The sequence below is a fragment of the Scyliorhinus torazame genome, chromosome 9, assembly GCF_047496885.1.
Source record: "Scyliorhinus torazame isolate Kashiwa2021f chromosome 9, sScyTor2.1, whole genome shotgun sequence".
Lineage (NCBI taxonomy): Eukaryota > Metazoa > Chordata > Chondrichthyes > Carcharhiniformes > Scyliorhinidae > Scyliorhinus > Scyliorhinus torazame.
The window spans coordinates 61,282,018-61,300,426 of record NC_092715.1 but is presented as its reverse complement, the minus strand read 5'-3'; the positions used below and the strand labels follow the sequence as shown (position 1 = coordinate 61,300,426).

Below are 18,409 nucleotides of genomic sequence, written 5' to 3'. Positions count from 1 at the left end.
TGGTGGGGGGAGGGGTGCAGAGGCGCACTTGAGATGTTGTACATCTGAACTGCGTCGAAGTGAAAAAAATACAAATAGAGATTAAGCAAATATAAGCAAGTTTTAGACCAGGATACAGATGGGAAAGATTTGAAGAAAGGACATGTGAACAATAGTTTCAGCAGCATAACAGCAGAGAGTACAGGAAGAGTGCACAGACAGAAAGGCAGACGACTCTTGGTCCCTACAATAACAATACAGATGTCCAATCAAAACCCAGCTCCGTCTAGGATTTCTGCCAACATGGGAACACAAACTATATAAACATGGGATTAAAAGTTCAGAATTCCTAAAGCAGTAAGATTGGTTAAAAAAAAATGCCTAGCTCAAAAATTCCCCGTGGTGTATTTTGGAAGCTGACTTGAAATGAAAATTGCTTATTGTCACAAGTAGGCTTCAAATAAAGTTACTGTTAAAAACCCCTAGTCGCCACATTCCGGCGCCTGTTCGGGAAGGCTGGTACGGGAATTGAACCGTGCTGCTGGCCTGCCTTGGTCTGCTTTCAAAGCCAGCGATTTAACCCTATGCTAAACCAGCCTCTCTTTCATCCCTTGGTGTATTTAGCCATCAGGGTCACCACAACAGTTGGTGCTTTTGTGCCCGCTACATAATCTTAAGAACCTAATATGCAGCCGAACAGGGTCAATGTTCTCCAGTGTCAGGAATAACTGGCCCACAGTCATAGAGGGAGAAAGTATATAAATGGCAACAAATTCTGGGCCAGGAGAACAAATCTGAAGATCAGGTTGCTTTAAAGCAACAAAAAGGTTCCACAATAGGTGAAAAAAATCCATTTCTGCATGAGAACAGATGCGATATTTTAGCATTCAACTGGCAACGTTATTTAAAGAATTAAAGAAAGATTTGCATTTCTATAGCATGATCACCAGGTATCTATGATGTGGAGATGCCGGCGTTGGGCGAGGGTGGGCGCAGCAAGAAGTCTTACAACACCAGGCTAATGTCCAACAGGTTTATTTGGAATCACTGGCTTTCGGAGTATAGCTCCTTGAGTGAAGAGGTAGGTTACACAAACACAGCCAGTTCACAGAGATCAAGGTTAATGTTTGTTTTAACTTCACATAGCCAAAAGTATCAAAGGCTATGGGTAACAAAAGTGTAACAATCTCAATTTTAAAATGAACAATTAACCTAATATAATAATGGTTGCTTTTGTGGGAAAGATTTCCAAACTTGTATCACCCTCCGTGAATGAAGAAGCACTGATTTCACTCCAGACAGCTCTGCCTCTAACTTTCAGACTATGCCCCTAGGCCTAGACTCTCAATCAGAAAAAAACGTTTTCCCCAATCTACCTTGCTGTTCCTTTCAATATTTTGAGAACTCTTATCAAATCATTCCTTTAAAATTCTAAGTTACAAAAAATACAATCTCGGTTTGTATAATCTCAATATAAATTTTAACCCCTGGAGTCCAGGTATCACTCTACCAAACCCGCAACGTCTAGCACCCAGGTAGGCATGCGCAGATGATGCTTGGGAACACCACCACCTGCAAGTTCACCTCCAAGCGACACACCATCCTGATTTGGAACCATATCGCCGTTACTGCACCGTCGCTGGGTCACAAATCATGGAAATACCTCCCTGACAGAACGGTGGGTGTACCTACACCACATAGCTTGCCAAAGACAGCTCACCACCTCCTTCAGCACAGTAGCATAGTGGGCAGCACGGCAGCATGGTGGTTAGCACTATGGCTTCACAGCGTCAGGGTCCCAGTTCGATTCCCGCTTGGGTCACTGTCTGTGCGGAGGCAGCAGTTCTCCCAGTGTCTGCGTGGGTTTCCTCCGGGTGCTCCGGTTTCCTCCCAAAGTCCAAAGACGTGCAGGTTAAGTGGATTGGCCATGCTAAATTGCCCTTAGATTTGATGGGGTTGCAGGGTTACAGGGATAGGGGGAAGTGTGGGGTTAAGTAGGGTGCTCCTTCCAAGAGCCGGTGCAGACTCGATGGGCCGAATGGCCTCCTTCTGCATTGTAAATTCTATGATTCACAAGGGCATGGAGGGAGCGATAACAAACGCTGTCCCCCCCCCCCCCCCCCATCACATGAGAGAAAGAGTTAAAAAAATAAACAAATGATGATGAATCTAAGATTTACCCCCTCCAAGGCCCATATATGCTCCCTAAGATATATCTGTCCATTTTAATGATCTGTCTACCTGGACCCTCATGCCCCTTTCACTCACCACTGTTTCTGAGTTTGCACCTCCCATGTGACTACCACAATAAATAATCCATACCATGGAGCATACAACTGCCTTCCTCTGTGGGCATTCTATTTAATTATAGAACCATGTGAAAACTTCCTGCCGATATTTCACTCTTAACTTAAGTTAAATTGTTCAACGAAGAGTGCAGGAGAGCATGGCAGGAGCAACACCAGACATACCAAAAATGAGGTGTCAACCTGGTGAAGCTACAACACTTGAGTGCCAAATAATATAAGCAGAAAGTAATAGACAGAGCTAGTCGATTCCACAACAAAAGCATCAGATCTAAGCTCTGCAGTCCTGCCACATCCAGCGTGAATGGTGGTGGACAATTAAACAACTCAGTGGAGGAGCAGGCTCCACAAATATCCCGATCTTCAATGATGGAGGAGCCCAGAACCTATGTGCAGAAGACAAGGCTGACGCATTCACAATAATCTTCAGCCAGAAGTGCCGAGTGGATGATCCACCTCGGTCTCCTCCGGAGGTCCCCAGCATCACAGATGTCAGTCTTCAGCCAACACACGATTCACTCCATGTGTTTTCAAGAAGAGGCTGAAGGCACTGGATACTGCAAAGGCTATAGGCCCTGACAACATTCCGGCAATAGTACTGCAGTCTTGTGCTGCAGAACTGGCCGCACCCCTAGCCAAGCTGTTCCAGTACAGCTACTGGCATCTACTAAGCAATGTGGAAAATTGCCCAGGTGTGTCCTGTGTACAAGAAACAAGACAAATCCAACCCAGCCAATTACTGCCCTATCCACTGCCCTGTCTACTCTCCATCATCAGCAAAGTGATGAATGAAGTCATCAATAGTGCTATCAAGCGGCACTTACTCAGCAATAACTTGCTCATGGATGCTCAGTTTGGGTACCACCAGGATCACTCAGCTCCTGACCTCATTACAGTCTTAGTTCAAACATGGACAAAAGAGCTGAATATGAGAGGTGAGGTGAGAGTAACTGCCCTTTACATCAAGGCAGCATTTGACCAAGTATGGCATCAAGGAGCCCTAGCTAAACTGGAGTCAATGGAAATCAGAGGGAAAACCCTTGCTGATTGTTGTCATATCTGGCACAAAGGAAGATGGTTGTGGTGGTTGGAGGTCAATTATCTCATCTACAGGACATCACTACAAGTGTTCCTCAGGGTAGTGTCCTAGGCCCAACCATCTTCAGCTGCTTCATCAATGATCTCTCTTCCATCAGAAGGTCAGAAGTGGGGATGTTCGCAGATGACTGACAATGTTCAGCACCATTCGCTGCTCCTTAGATAATGAAGCAGTCCATATCCAAGTGCAGCTAGACCTGGACAATATCCAGGCTTGAGCTGACAAGTGGCAAGTTACATTCGCGCCACACAAGCGCCAGGCAATGACCATATCCTACAAGAGAGGATCTAACCATCGCTGTTCCTTCACTTGTTACTAGGGCAACATACAGGAACTCCCTCCCTAACAGCACAGTGGATGTACCTACACCACAGGGACTACAACGGTTCATGAAGGCAACTCACCACCATCTTCTGAAGGGCAACCGGGGCTGGGCAATAAATGCTGGCCTAACAGCAAGTGCCTCATCCCGTAAATGACTTTTAAAAAAAAAAATAAACCTACCCATTTTCCAGTTCAGTGTAGCCACCCGAGTTGGCCACTTCCCGACTTAAAATGGAGAACCGCAAAGGCTGAAGGGAAATTCAGCCAACACAGGCAAAAACTAGCAGGTGCAACGTTACTGTGTATTAGACTCTGCAGAAACCCAGACAGCATTGATACAAGTAGCCATCTGCGTAGTAATGTAGCAGCCATCTACACAGTAATGAGCGATCTCCGGGAACAATCGAAACATTTTGCGGTAAACAAGGCCAAGCCACACTCCTCTGCACCAGCAGGAGCCGACACAAAAGAGGTTAACTTAAAGACCGTCCAACAATCAGGTAAACGCTCCAGCATTGGAGAAATCGAACCAAGCGATTGGAACGAACTCCAATCACTTGAAACCAGGTACGGGGTCCGCCCTGAAGGGTGGGAAGCCCCTGGGGACTATAAACTAAAGCCCCCAAGTTCAAATCGTCCTTCTTGACAGGGTCACTCAGCAACGCGAAGCAACCCGAGAGTAAACTGTCTGGCGGCCTCCAAGAAAATAAGTCTCAAGTCAACGCTCGCTACGAGATAGGCGCTCCTAGCTACCAGTCCATACCAGCTTTTGAATCCCGCAGACTCAGAACCCGAACGATAGGCCATTTGTTCCCCTGACCTGGTGGGCCAGTCCGAAGCTAAGTATAGGCCTGTTAGTTATAGAAATAGCCTAGAAAGTAGAGTTTATGCACGAGTAGCGATTTACTGTGTATAATAAATGTGTATTGATTTGAATCTTACTAATTGGTGTGTTGAGTTATTGATCATTACTTGAACTTGAACCTCGTGGTGGTATCATAAAGATACCTGGCGACTCTAGAGCAAAGGCTATAAAACAAAGCCAATTGAACCAACCAAAAGTTAGCAACACCAGCAAGGCGGTAAAATTTTAATTTTGGAATCTAAAATAGTATCCAATACAAATGCTACACAAATGTGATGGCCTTCCTCACAAACTCATTAAGTACAGGCCTGAAGGCAGAGTGTCCACCAGTGCTCTTAGAAATAGAATATGGCGCGTTGCAAAATAACTGAAATGATCTGCAGTTCTTTACAGTTAATGTGACCAGTCACAGGATGCAGCATTACCCCCGTCACTTGCCTTACCAGTGGAGAAGATTAAGACGGTATTGTTCCAGAATCCGTACTTCTGCAGAGCACCAGTGATGTTCCCCACAGCTTCATCCATTGCCGATACCATTCCTGCATACTGACGCCGTTGCTCATCATGGATGAAACTGTATGGCGTCATGTACTCCTCAGGGACTTGAAGAGGTACGTGGACGGACTGGTAGGGCAGGTACAGAAATAGAGGCTGCAAGAGTGCAGATTTTGGAAAGATTACTTAGACAGTGAAGGGTCACAATTAGTGATAATTACAGATCATCTGATTGGAGGCCAATGGAGCTCTTGCATTGGAGAATCAGGCTACCAATTTGCTCAGACTGTCAACTGTGTGACTGCCTGATTGGTTCTTGAAAGCTTTCTGGTTCTCAAAGTTAAACCAGACAGGAGGCAGGGCGAGTAGCTCACTATCTGAGGTTTTGTTGTTTACTTAGCCTTCAACGTCAAAACTAATTCTGCCACATAAACTCATACATTGAAAAAGGGGCCATTCAGCCCAGCATGTCTGTGCTAGCTCTCTGTAAAGAACTATCTAATTTGTCCTACTCTTCTTCTCTTTCTCCATAGGCCAACAGTTGTTTTAATTTTCTAGCGGAGATCTAATTCCCTTTTGAAGGTTACAATTGAATCGGCTTCCAAAGACTTTCGGTTTGAGCAACCCAGACTCAAACTGTGTAAGAAATTCTCATCTCCCTTCTGGTTCTTAAATTGGTGTTCTCTGGTTATTGACCGGTCTGCCAATGGAATGTTTCTCCTCATTTACTATATTAAATCCCTCCATAATTTTGAGAACCTCCAGTAAATCTCTCCTTAGCTTCTCTTGCTCCAAGGATAGCGATCTGGTCACCAACCCTGGCCCCCAAAGCCCTTCCATCGTCACCAACCCTGGCCCCCAAAGCCCTTCCATCATCATCAACCCTGGTCCCCAAAGCCCTTCCATCGTCACCAACCCTGGCCCCCAAAGCCCTTCCATCATCACCAACCCTGGTCCCCAAAGCCCTTCCATCGTCACCAACCCTGGCCCCCAAATAATAAAAAGTACTGTAGTCCTCTTATAAATACTAAATATCAAACCTCCGTTAAATCTATCCTTGATCTTATTATCTTAAGGAGGGCAACCCTAACTTCTCTACTGCCTCCATGTAAGTGAAGTATCACATCACTGGTCTCATTCTTGTAAATGTCCTCTGCACCCACTCCAACGTCTTGACATCCTTTCTAAAGTATGGGGTCCGGAATGAAAGCAATACTCCAGCTGAAGCCCGTCCTACTTCTTGCCATTTTATTAAAGCATAAAAATAAAGAACAAATCTTGTGTGAACCCCAGAAACATCAGGAAAACACCTAAAAGGCTCATTATTTAATACTTGCGCCAATGCTGTTCTAAAGAAATGAAAATCGGTATCGGAGGTTTCAGAAAATTGATAGCCTTTTAGGGGATTTTCAGAGAATCAGAGGTCATTTGATCCCAGGGAATTAAAAATTAAAACCTTCTAGCTCTGTGGCAACTTACTCACAGCATTTCAGGCATCAGGGGGACTGGTGCAATACACATGAACGACACACATATCCATGTGCTTCAGAAATTCAGTCCCCATCCTGATCTCTGAGGTTTCAAAGCCTCGTGAGCCCCATGGCCTGAATATTATGAATCACGTGTGGGTTGGAAAACAGGTGGATGGCCATGCTATTGGGGACAGGCCTATCAATCCGCCCCCATCGCAATTTACAGATAGGCCCCCCTTCCCTTGAGCCAATTGAAGCCCTTAAGTGGGAAATTAATGCCTCATCCAACCGTTGCTATGAATTAACAAGTGGTGGGCGAGCCCCTCCCCCAAACTCTCCATAATGGATACCTGGGATTTGTTCACTAACGAAATCCCACCTGATACTAATTAAGGGTGGTCATCTGATAATTCACACTAGGGATCCCATCATCAGCATATGATCCAGCCCAGTGTTTAATTTTTGCATAATGTTTATCTTCATGAAGCACATCAAAAACAAAAAGAACAGCCAATCCTCGCTTCATCTGAATGTGTTGTTTTCCTTTGAAATCCTCCGTTCTCCTGTTCCGTACAGTCACTCTGACCTCCTAGCTACTGACTTAGGTACAATATTCAGCTGCTCGTCCTGGGGGTGGAGGACAAATGTGAACGGTGCCAGGAAGGCCCAGCCAAACATGCCCACATATTCTTGGCAAGCTTCAGACTTGTCAGGTTTTGGACAGCCTTCTTCAAGGCAATATCCAAAGTTGTAGAGTAGAACCATGCCCAAGATTGGCAGTCTTCGGGTTATCGAACAAGCCAGAACCATTTATGGGACAAGGGCTGATGCCCTTTCCTTTGATTCCTAATTGCCCGCCAGAGATTCCTGCTCAGCTGCCGAACAGCAGCCGAGACTGACTGGTAGACCTGTCGGAATTTCTCCACTCGGGCAAAATCAAATTCGCTATTCGAGGGTCAGAGGATGGCCTGATCAAGGCCTCCAGCCAACAGAGTGGGGGAGGCCGAGAGCAAGGCCACAAGAAATGGAACCCCCAAAGAAATGCTGAAAATAAAGTGGGGCCAATCGACACGGGGGGTGGTGGGGAGGGAAGGGGAAAACACTGCACACATGTAAGAAGATAACTGGACACTGTATAATAAGCAACCTGGGGGAGGGCCTGAAACAACAATGGGAGGGAGAATCAATACAGAGGATAACTATTTTTATATTTAACAGACGCATCTACCCTAAATGAACAGTGTATAAAATGTAAAAATATTTTTTTAAATGACAGGTTGTCAAGCGAAATACAAAGAATGGGCAATCTTAGCCATTACCCTATCTCGATTCTGGAGAATCTGGCTTCACACTCCCCTTCGTGGCCACCATTAAAGGGTAGCAGCCGCTATAATGAAACAACCTTATTCAAGATTATATGGTGTGCACCAACCTGTGCAGAGTCATGTTGGGATAGAAGTTCAATGGCTTTCTGCGTAAACAGATGGGTTGAATACTTGTCCGTATATCCAGGAGCAGCTTGCTCTCCGTTACGGAGGTCCAGTGCGCAGCGAGTGACATTCAGTGGCGCAATGTAATAACAACGGTCGTGAGTGTAATAATCCTCGCTGCCCAACAAGTAACCTAAAGTGTAAACGATAGTTGTTGAAGCAACACAATCCCCCGGAAGTGGAAACATGATAGTATCGGTGTAAAACTTTAGTAATTTGCATGATAATCCAAGGGTGAATTAAAAGGTGTATTGGCCAAAGTTTAAAAAAATGCATTACACACATCAGTGGTGTAGTGGTATTGTCACTAGACTAGGAATCCAGAGACCCGGGGTACTGCTCTGGGGTCCTGGGTTCAAATCCATCCATGGTGAAATTTGAATTCTAAATCTGGAATTAAAAGTCTAATGATGACCATTGCCAGTTGTCGTAAAAACCCATCTGGTTCAATAAAGTCCTTCAGGGAAGGAAATCTGCCGTCCTTACCTGGTCTGGCCTACATATGACTCCAGACCCAAAAAGCGATGCAGTTGACTTTTAACAGCTGAAATAGCCTAGCAGGGCACTCGGTTCAGGGGCAAATAGGGATGGCCCAGCCAGCGACACCCACATCCCAAGAATGAATTTATTTTAAAAGAGCTCACATGAATGCAGCAAAAAATTATAAACTGCTGTGCTCAATGGAATAACTGACAATGGAATAACTAACAATGGAAACAGTTGTCTCGAACGATGGGAAAAAAATAAGCGTACCCATGTGAGCCAACTTAAGTTCCAACTTCGGTCCCTGTTCTGTACTAAATTAGCAGATCTGAGCCAGTGTGGACCTCAAATCACTAAGTTGTGACAGCGGAGGGAAGAGGGGCAGGGATGGGAGATCTTGGGAAAGAGGGATGATAGCCAAGGATGCTGTTCCCAATCCAGTAACCACTGGAGAGCATGAAGATATGGGTAACCGTGACAGGTGCGTGAGTTCAGCTGTTCAGTTCAGCAGTATGGCCTCATTAAGAGTGACCCTGGGGTGAGACATCAGAAGTTTTCTGCCACCAGCAGACCAATACCCGCAGCAAAAGCAGAGAGAATGGGATGGGAGTGGAGGAAAATGTACAGAGAAAAGAGAAGTTTAAAAAAAACCCACTGAGTGTGCAAGAGTGATGGTTAAACACGTATACTGCATGCTACACATCATGGAATTCTAGCACACTGTTTAACTGGGTGACCACGTGTCAGAGCTTCTTTGAGTGGGTACAGCTGAAATGTTCTTGTGTTTAAAAATGGGATTTGGAATATCGGAAATAATATTTGGAAAGCACCAAACGGGTACAGCCGACAGGGAAAAGTGTGAAAAATACTTCCTGAGAGAGGTAGTGATGGAGGTGGTATCTTAGTGCACCATTTGTAGTGAAACTGTCCCCACTTGTGGTCCTAAAAAGTCTTTGTAGGAGTAACAATGTAACTTTACAAGTGCAGGACAAAGGTGAACTGACTTTGTCTCAGGCAGGAAGAATGACCTGACCATTAAAACCATGTAGTAAACTGAAAGATTATAGTTACCAAAATAGGAATCAAATCCTCTCTGCGTTGGGAGGCACTCTTTCTTGTACATGCCCAAGTGCCATTTCCCCACCATGTGAGTACTATAACCAGCCTCCTTGAGCAGTTGAGGTAGCAGTTTTTCATCTAATGGGAGGCAGTATGGTTGACAAGGCCAGATGATCTCATGTTGTAAACCAGTGTGGATCTGCAGAGAAACCATGAATAATTAAGCTGCAGATGGCTGTGTGTGAAAGCACTGTTGCTATGCAACACCTGACACCGCTGTATACAATAATTGGTGCTTTGAAATCATTTGTACACGTTGACTGCATCTGCTGGGTTCCATTTTTTCTTCTTCACAATGTACAGAAAATAAGGCTAGAGGAGTTGACAATATTTTAACAATACTGCTCAAGACCTGTCACTTTGACCAAACGTTTGATTGCCTATCCTCATATCTTATGTGATTTAGTGTCAAACTTTGCTAATAATGTGCCTGCACCCTGGGATGATTCACTATTTGAAGGGAGCTGCGTAAATGCAAGTTGCTATTGTTTAATGCTGTAATATTTAATTTAGGTTTTAGGTTGCTGTACAACTTCAAACACAGTGAACAAGATTCTTGTGTCACATTTTAATTTAGATGCGAGCATGAATGGTTAAAACACATTAGTGGCTATTCTGAATGGAAATTGCATAAGGTTGTTATCTCTTAAACCGTCTCTTTAATTTAAGATAAAATAGGATAATGAAGAGAGTAATGTTGCCGGTTAGGAGGTCTGCCTGGTAACAGGCCTGGTGGCTTGGTTTCCACGGGTCAAGAGAAGTCGAAGTAAGGTGCAAACAAAAACAAAGGCAAGAGCAGCTGGGGCTAACTGTGGCCAGTCTTTCTGGGGGGGGGGGGTTTAGAATGTTCCGACCCCGTTTTTGCAGTGGGAACTGCAGAGGGGGCAGAGAATCAGCGTTGGTCCCAAAACGGCTTTCAGTTGGTGCGATTTCCCTGCCCCCGTCAATGAGATAACGGGAATCCCAACTTTAATATGTTAATCAGGCAGCTCCCCACCTCCCCCCACCATTTACATTATCCATTCACATCGGCATGAGGGCGCGCCGACTTAAATCATGACAGATTCCCCACGATATGCACCAGGCAAACAGAACCACCAGTGGCACACAGGTGAGTACAGCCTATCCAACCTCTCTTCATAACATCCTGGTGAATTGCATCTGCACCCCCTCCAGTGCCTTCCTATAATGTGGCAACCAGAATAGCACTCAGTACTCCAGCTATGGCCTTACCAAAGTTCAATACAACTTTTAGCTTGTTCGTTATCATAAAACTCAAAATCCTGTCATGCAATTCCTTTAAGTTGGTCACTGGGAAGGGCAGTGCAATGGTTAGCACTGCTGCCTCACGGTGCCGAGGACCCAGGTTCGATCCCAGCCCTGGGTCATTGTCAGTGTGGAGTTTGCACATTCTCCCCATGTCTGCGTGGGTCTCACCCCCACAACCCAAAAAAAGATGTGCAGCGTAGGTGGATTGGCCAGGCTAAATTGCACCTTAATTGGAAAGAAAATAATTGGGTATTCTAAATTCATTTTTAAAAAGTTGGTCACTGGGAAATTAAATATCTCTTTAAAAGGTCTCCATGGGAATCATAACAGTAACACATGGCCAGTCACATTGTTTTGAACATTAATTGCCAGTGTCATTTTATTCAATTCTAAAGAACAAAGAACAAAGAAAAGTACAGCACGGGAACAGGCCCTTCGGCCCTCCAAGCCTGTGCCGACCATGCTGCCCGTCTAAACTAAAATCTTCTAAACTTCCTGGGTCCGTATCCCTCTATTCCCATCCTATTCATGTATTTGTCAAGATGTCCCTTAAATGTCACTATCATCCCTGCTTCCACCACCTCCTCCGGCAGCGAGTTCCAGGCACCCACTACCCTCTGCGTAAAAAACTTGCCTCGTACATCTACTCTAAACCTTGCCCTCGCACCTTAAACCTATGCCCCCTAGTAATTGACCCCTCTACCCTGGGGAAAAAGCCTCTGACTATCCACTCTGTCTATGCCCCTCATAATTTTGTAGACCTCTATCAGGCTACCCACCAACCTCCGTCGTTCCAGTGAGAACAAACCGAGTTTATTCAACCGCTCCTTATAGCTAATGCCCTCCATACCAGGCAACATCCTGGTAAATCTCTTCTGCACCCTCTCGAAAGCCTCAACATCCTTCTGGTAGTGTGGCGACCAGAACTGAACACTATACGCCAAGTGTGGCCTAACTAAGGTTCTATACAGCTGCAACATGACTTGCCAATTCTTATACTCAATGCCCCGTGCCAATGAAGGCAAGCATGCCGTGTGCCTTCTTGACTACCTTCTCCACCTGTGTTGCCCCTTTCAGTGACCTGTGGTTTCCTTCCAAAAACTCTGTACACTGCGGAGCAGACTCGATGGGCTGAGTGGCCTAATTCTGCTCCTATGTCTTATGGTCTTACTGACAACTCAAAATCCCCTTCCCATTAAAATATGTCCCAGTTCCATTCCACAATTCCGTTCCTGTCCCAGGCGGATTCCAAATTGAGCTTCAAAACCCTGCAAACCTTCTCACTCTCAGTGCTACTGAGACCTTTACCTTTTCCATCTCCAGAATTGAATTTTGTCAATGCCCCTCCTTGACAGATTCCCAAGCCAGCTTTGATGAAGAGTCACCCAGACCCAAAAGGTTAGTTCTGTTCGCTCTCCACAGTTGCTGTCAGACCTGCTGAGATTGTCCAGTATTTTCTGTTTTTTGTTTCAGCTTCCAGCATCCACAGTAATTTGCTTTTATCCCAAATCATCTCCTTCAGAAATTGCTCCGAACAACCATTTATATTGTTATTCACCCACGTCTTTGCTGACCTCCACTGACTCTCTGTCCCTGCACCATATATCAAATGGAAGAAGTCTTTATTTACAAAGTGATGTGCTCGCCACATCTTGCGGCAGAACCTTCTTCAGCCTGACATCTCAGTCATTGTTCTCCAATCTTCCGACTATGGCTTACTTTCTATTTCCCTTCACTCATACATCACCAGAGTTGGCAAAGCTCCACTAGTTTGGCCATACTCTCTGGAACTCTTCACTAAATCTCTCCTCTTTATAAACTAAAAATGCCAGCACACAGAAAGCAGCCATTCATTCTCTTGTGAATTTCCATACCTCCAGCTTCACCCGCTGCCCCCCCCCCCCCCCCCCCCCCTCATACCCTACAACATGAAGCTTCTTCAAGTATATCATCATGTTGCTTCAATGCCTCCTCAAAATCTCTCCATTACTGCTCTGTGAAACACTATGGTCCATTTTCTATGTCAAAGGGTCTTCATAAATACGAGTATTTCCCTCCCCCCTACTTATACACCTCAGGTATGAGATTGTTTCTAAAACACAGTGCCCAAGGAGAGAAAGAAATTGAAAATGCCACTGAGTGCCTTGTTACACAAGAAAAAATGTTTCGTTTTTGCATGTCTTCCTTTCCCTATATCCCTCCAGTATCTTTTGTTTATTTTTCTGTCTCTAGTCTATTTTCTTTTTGCACAACGGCTCTGGTGTCCTGGAAGCTATTTTTCTGTTGGGTTAGTTATCTAGAATTACTGAAAGCTTTGATCTCACATCACGGTCTGTTTATGGAGACAGACCATCTGAGCATTACACTGATTAGGAAAGGTATTGAATGCTGCTGGCAGTTTAGCACAGGGCTAAATTGCTGGCTTTGAAAGCAGACCAAGGCAGGCCAACAGCACGGTTCAATTCCTGTAACAGCCTCCCCGAACAGGCGCCGGAATGTGGCGACTAGGGGCTTTTCACAATAACTTCATTTGAAGCCTACTTGTGACAATAAGCGATTTTCATTTTTTCATTTCATTGTTCGACAGTATTAGAAAGGGCACTTTTGTGATTCGCTGGAGTTTCTGGCAGGCTGAAATTCTCAAGCAGCCGACTCCGAAATCTCGTCAGAGCTCAGAAAATTTGCAGATGAGCAGTTTTTCTGTGATGCAAACTCCATCCTGTGCAATCGTTGCAATTATTTTTCAATAACACTTTAAATCTACTTTTTTTTAATTTTTTAAAAGCAGCGCACGCAAGCGATCAAACTACAGACCCAACTTATCTTCATTGGACGGGGCATCGAGTATAAAAGCTGACAAGTCATGCTACAGGTGTATAGAACCTTGGTACGGCCGCACAATTCTGGTCGCCACACTACCAGAAGGATGTGGAGGCTTTGGAGAGGGTGCAGAGAACGTTTACCAGGATGTTGCCTGGTCTGGAGGGTGTTAGCTATGTGGAGAGGCTGAATAGACTCTGGCTGTTTTCATTAGAAAGACGGAGGTTGAGGGGTGACCTGATGGAGGTCTACAAGATTGCGGGGCATGGATAGATTGGATGGGCAGGCACTCGTTCCCAGGGTGGAGGGGTCAGTACCGGGGAGGCATAGGTTTAAGTTTTGTGGGGCAAAGTTTACAGGAGATGTGCGAGGCAGTTTTTTAAAAAAAAAACGCAGAGGGTGGTGAGTGCCTGGAACGCGTTGCCAGGGGAGGTTGTAGAAACAGATACATTAACGGCTTTCACAAGGTAGCTTGACAAACACATGGATAGGATGGGTATAGAGGGAAAAGGCACAAGGAGGGGCTGAGGGTTTTGGCGAAGGTTGATATCATGACCGGTACGGTGCTGTGTTGTTCTATTCCCAGTGAGACTCATTGTTCACCCTAATCAGTGCAGCCTCATCACAGCAGCTCCAGTCCTCTCCATAGATTCACAGTAACTATGCCCTTCCTTTAATTTATTTAAAGACTTCTTTTGTGTAAATTGTAAACTCCCGAGACAAAGCATATACGTTTTGTCTGCCTATTCTGGGTTATTACTGCACATCTCAAAGGAATCACAATAAACATTACACGAGTTCCCTTGGAGCAGATAAGGATGATCTCGCTGTGCTCTCCGATAACCCTCACCTGATAAACTCATGTTATCAGAGGTACACACAGCAGAAGAAGCATGTTATCTCCTGGTACTACCATACCTTTAGCTAACTTTTCCTAATGTTAATAATTTACAGCAACCTCTTTGGTGTTGCAGCCATGTGCAGTTTTACGTATTTGGCAGAGTGAAGAACAAATGCTACAGTAGAACACAGCGGATGAGCAGCACAATACGTCAGAATACTTTTTTAATCTTCGGTATTTAAAATCTCTTTACCAACATGAGCTTACATTTGTGCGGCGCCCATCTCAAGGTGCTTCACAGGACCATTTATAAAACAAAGTATGACACTGTGCCACAGCTTGGTCAAAGAGAGAAAGAGGGAGGTTTGAAGGTGTGTCTTGAAGGGAGAAAGCGAGGTAGAGAGGGAAAGGCACAAGGAGAGAATTCCAGAGCTCGAGTCCTCAGCAACTGAAGACGATGGTGGAGCAATTGAAACCAGGGAAAGTTCTAATTAGCCGAGGCCAGAATTAGGTGAGCGCAGATATCTCAGAGGGTTATGGGGTTGGAGGAGATTACAGAGATAGGGAAGGGCACCAAACTACCAATTTAATTTTGGGTGGCTGTGACTGACCTGAGAAGTGGAAAGATTTACACTGCTGCAGCGATCTATAGTCGAGTCATTGCTGGGTCAAAGTAAAGGGAATCTATTCTGCACACACTGTCCCAGCTGACTGGGAAGAGCATCAGAGACCAGACATCAATAGAGAGCTGTGCAGGATCAGCACCACCTAGTGTTTTATTTTTAAACTGCTGCTGCTATTGGCATGGCACAAAGTAGATCTGATCAGCACACCTGCAATAAATTCCACCATTATAATGATGTTAACCTAGCTCAGGGATTTTCCTGATCACCATTTTTATCCTTCACATTACAGTTCAGGAACTGTAAGTAGTAGAGGAGGAGGGAAGCAGGAATAGTATGGCAAAAGGGGACAGGCTCCTGCAGCCTGGAAATGTAGTTCAGGAAGGTGGGACACCAGGGGCGCAATTCTCCCATCGGGAGTCTAAGTGCCGACGCCGGAGTGAAAAGCGGAGTGTTTCACTCCGGCGTCGGAGCCCGCTCCCAACCCCCTATTCTCCCGCCCGGGGGGGGCTAAGAGCGGCTTGCGCGCCGTGCCTTGGCACCGCGTAAAAGCAGCGCCACGTAAATTACGCCACCCGCGCATGCGCGGTTGCCGTCCTCCCGAGGTCGCCCCGCAAGAAGATGTTGGTTGGATCTTGCGGGGCGGCGGAGGAAAGGAGGTCCTCCTTCAGAGAGGCCGGCCCGCCGATCGGTGGGCACCGATCGTGGGCCAGACCCCATTTGAGGCCTCCCCCCGGTGCAGGAAACCCCCCCCCCCCCCAAAGCCGCCACCCCCAGCGTTCCCACGCTGTTCCCGCCAGCAGTGACCAGGTGTGGACGGCACCGGCGGGAACCCGTCGTATTAGGCAGGCCGCTCTGCCCATACGGGCCGGAGAATTGCCGCTCGCCCGTTGAAAACAGCGGTTCTCCCAGAGGCCAGCCGTGATTCTCGCCGCGCCATTGGGGGGGTGGGGGAGAATCGCGTGCAGGCGGCGTGGCGGGACACGCACGGCGCCCCGGCGATTCTCCCACCCGGCATAGGGTGGGGGGGGGGGGGGGGGGAGAATTCCGCCCCAGGTCTGCGGAGTATCTCACTCAGCTTCACCTGCCAAGCGTTTCCAGCATTCCCCCAAACTCTTCTGGAGTCGAGCCTGACTGACCCCCTCATCCCATATGTATTTCTCCCAGGTTATCTCTCAACTCCCAGTTACTATCCCTCCATCATTCCCTGCTTTATTTCAATCAGAAAAGTTCAGAAAGGTCAAGAACTAATGAAGATTCATATCTAGTGCAGTTTTCTCTCCAGTAACCAAATAGGGAAATCAATTTTGGGCCTAGGCAATCAGGGCACCAAGCCCAAATAAATCACTTCAAGCAGTTAGCATGTTCTCGCATTCTTCACTTCCTCCTGCAAATTAAAAGATCTTAAAATTCAAGATTGGAGTCATTGAACCTTCACTTTTGATCTACCTCATTCTTTTTCTCTTCCCATCACCCCCCACCCCCCTCGACAAATGTGGTGATACCTTGGGCGAAATTCTCCACTCCCGCGCCGGTTGGGAGAATCGCCTGGGCCGCCAAAATTTCCCGGGACGCCAGTCCGACGCCCACCAGCGATTCTCCCAAGCAGCGGGAACGGCCCTGTCAAGTTCCACGGGCCGCAGGACGCAGAATCGCCGGAGACACCCAAAATGGCGATTCTCCGGCACCCCTGCTATTCTCAGACCCGGATGGGCCGAGCGGCCAGGCCAAAATGGCGGGTTCCCCCCGGCGCCGTCCACACCTGGTCGCTACCGTCGGGAACAGCGCGGGAACGCTGGGGGGTGGCCTGGGGGGGGGGGGATCCTGCACCGGGGGGTACCTCAAATGTGGCATGGCCCGCGATCGGTGCCCACCGATCGTCGGGCCGTCCTCTCTGAAGGAGGACCACCTTCCTTCCGCGGCCCCGCAAGATCCGTCCGCCATCTTCTTGCGGGGCAGACTCAGAGAGGACGGCAACCACGCATGCGCGTTTGGCGCCGGCCAACCCGTGCATGCGCGGGTGATGCCAGTTATGCGGCGCCGGCCGCGGCATCTATGCGGCGCCGCCTTTACGCTGCGACAAGGCCTGGCGCGTGTAGATGACGCGGCCCCGATCCTAGCCCATTGTCGGGGCCTGAATCGGTCAGGATAGGGGCCGTTTCGCGCCGTCGTGAACCTCGACAGCGTTCACGACGGCGTGGGCACTTCGGCGCGGGAGTGGAGAATCCCGCCCCTTGCATTACAGACAATCACAAAAGTAAAAGACCCAGTGTTGGAGGATCTGTGCTCAGTCCACAGAAAAGCGAATGGAGCGTTTTCCCAGCTTACACTTGGAATGTTCAGCGAGTCACTTTGCACAGAACGCTCTTTGCGCGTCTTTTTTGTTTTTAAATGTTACGTCTAATTTACAGCATCAGATAACTAGTGAATGCAGATGCCATCGCATCTGGAAGAAAGAGAGGGTCCAAGAGACAGAACAGAGATTTGGTGCAGAATCGCCCAAATGACAAGAAGTCAACAAGAGTTAACTGCTTTCCAGCAGCACTGATTCGACACCCGTTACTGCAGTACAATCGTCAGAGTCTTCTAATAAATCCAGTTCAAACTTTATGGTTACTGTGAGCATAGAAGGAAGAAAAACATTTTAAACAGTCAATAGTACAGAGGCTGATAAAGGAAAATACACGTAAAGGAAAATACACTTAAAAACACTTAACAAAGCAGAATGTAAAATAAAGAAAGAATTGTGTGCCCGGTATACAGCCTTTTAAATAGTTGTAAAGTTACACAATCATTACAAAAGGTTACAGTCAATGAACAGACCCAGCAGAGGTGGCGGCACAGTGGTAAACAGTCGGGAGAGTGCTGCCCTGGAAGTCCTCAACATGGACTCTGGACTCCATGAAGTCTCATGGCTTCAGGTTAAACATGGACAAGGAAACCTCCTGCTGATTACCACGTACCGGCCACCATCAGCTGATGAATCAGTACTCCATAAGACATAGGAGCGGAAGTAAGGCCATTCGACCCATCGCGTCCACTCCACCATTCAATCATGGCTGATTTCAACTCCATTTACCCGCTCTCTCTCCATAGCCCTTAATTCCTCGAGAAATCAAGAATTTATCAACTTCTGTCTTAAAGACACTCAACGTCCCGGCCTCCACCGCCCTCAGTGGCAATGAATTCCACAGACCCACCACTCTCTGGCTGAAGAACTTTCT

The 18,409-nt window shown here is 46.7% G+C and overlaps 1 protein-coding gene across 2 annotated transcripts in view; it reads right to left on the bottom strand.

Annotated features, from left to right (window-relative positions):
* arsb (arylsulfatase B) overlaps positions 1-18,409 on the bottom strand; it is a 134,514-nt gene that overhangs the window by 89,502 nt on the left and 26,603 nt on the right. For both annotated transcript variants that reach the window (XM_072515997.1, XM_072515996.1), the window contains exons 2-4: positions 9,585-9,771; positions 7,973-8,163; positions 5,017-5,224 (exon numbers count right to left, since the gene is read on the bottom strand). In XM_072515997.1, the coding sequence (XP_072372098.1) occupies positions 5,017-5,224; positions 7,973-8,163; positions 9,585-9,771 (586 nt within the window). The remainder of the gene's footprint in view (positions 1-5,016; positions 5,225-7,972; positions 8,164-9,584; positions 9,772-18,409) is intronic.